General features: G+C 49.8%; 1 protein-coding gene across 1 annotated transcript; it reads left to right on the top strand.

Annotated features, from left to right (window-relative positions):
- Positions 1-482: 482 nt before the first annotated feature.
- camk2n1b (calcium/calmodulin-dependent protein kinase II inhibitor 1b) lies at positions 483-1,244 on the top strand. Its single transcript, XM_078238453.1, has 2 exons — positions 483-651; positions 1,174-1,244. Exons 1-2 carry the CDS (start codon positions 483-485, stop codon positions 1,242-1,244), a joined length of 240 nt encoding a protein of 79 aa, XP_078094579.1.
- Positions 1,245-1,534: the final 290 nt, after the last annotated feature.

Genomic DNA, 1,534 nt, shown 5'->3' with positions numbered 1-1,534 from the left:
AGAGGGATCCAGAGAGAGTGGGATCCAGAGAGAGAGAGAGAGATCCAGAGAGAGAGGGATCCCGAGAGCAAGGGATCCAGAGAGGGATCCAGAGAGAGTTCTGGCCAGTGAGCAGCCCTGGCTGACGCGGTGACTATTGGCAGAGGAAAACTCCGACACAATGACGTGCGAATGAGATTTCACACTCTGCCTCTCTCTCTCTTTCTCTCTCTCTCCTTCTCTCTCTCTCCTTCTCTCCCTCTGCATCCATCCTCCAGCAGCTCGGGTTCGCCGCCACCGACAGTGAGACCGAAAGCAGAAAACAGAAGGTTGAAGCGAATAGCCTGGGAAGGCAGGAGAGAGGCAGCTGGAGAGCTGGGCTGCTGGGGAAGCTGCAGTGGATGTGTAGACTGAGCTGCAGTCAGTGTCAGCACCTCTTGCTGCTCCTTGTGTGTGTCTCTGCCGCTTGTTTACACTCTCGGTGCCCAGGGCTACCCGCTGCTATGTCCGAGGTCTTACCTTACAGCGAGGAGAAGCTTGCACACTACGGGCATGGCGATGAAGTGGGACAAATCTCCTTCACCTGCCGCCTCCAGGACAGCAACAACTTTTTCGCATCTGGGCAGAATAAAAGACCGCCGAAGCTGGGGCAGATCGGGAGGAGCAAGCGGGGTAAGAGAGTGTGTTCTCAATACCTGTAGCGTTAACAAGGAGCATTCCAATCCATCCCATTTCTTTTGGATGTGGGAATTAAATTGCAATTTAAATAATGCAACATTCTGCATTACCTCTCACAGCATCATCACCCTGTTATTTTTTATGGGGGGGGGGTTACTTCAAACAGTGAGAGGTTTATTATTTTGAAGGAGTGTAAATGATTGCAGATGTATTGTGGTTGGGGGGAGGGGGGGTGGCGTTGATGGGGAAGCGGCTCTTGTGTTCTGAGCTGCTGCGCATTTTGCTTCCCCTCTTTTGTGTTCTTATTTTCAAATCCAAATCCGCCACCACCGCCTTTTGTGTAAATTTACTAAAGGAATGAGTGGATCCGTCGCCTGGCTCTCAGTCCCAGTTTATTGTTGTCTGTCCTCACTCAGCCCCTTGCAATAACCCCCCTCCCCCCTCCCTCCCTCCCCTCTGTCAGCTACAACATGCCATTGTTGAGGGAAAGATGAATTGTTTTTTTCTACGTTGCAGTTGTTATCGAAGACGACAGAATTGACGACGTTCTGAAAAACATGACGGAGAAATCTCCTCCGGGTGTTTAAAAACAAAAGTCCGGAGGATACTATGTCCATCAACAACACAAAAAAAAACATTTAAACAAGTCCCACCTTTCCGTTGGCGAGAGAAGCGAGCACTTTGAGAACGCAGAACTAACCTTTAACTTATCAAAGCTGTGGTCCACGATGCTTAACATCAAACTATTGTGTCTGAGGCTTGGAGGCAGAATCTGAGGGCAGTTCCCAGGGGGAAATTGAGGAGTAATGTTGGTACAAGAGTGAACCTTTCAATGTCATGTGCAGAGATTGATTGCCCATGAACGCTGTCACAGTGG

Source organism: Mustelus asterias, chromosome 22, assembly GCF_964213995.1.
Source record: "Mustelus asterias chromosome 22, sMusAst1.hap1.1, whole genome shotgun sequence".
Lineage (NCBI taxonomy): Eukaryota > Metazoa > Chordata > Chondrichthyes > Carcharhiniformes > Triakidae > Mustelus > Mustelus asterias.
The sequence above is the reverse complement of the archived record's forward strand: the minus strand, read 5'-3'. Positions and strand labels throughout refer to the sequence as shown.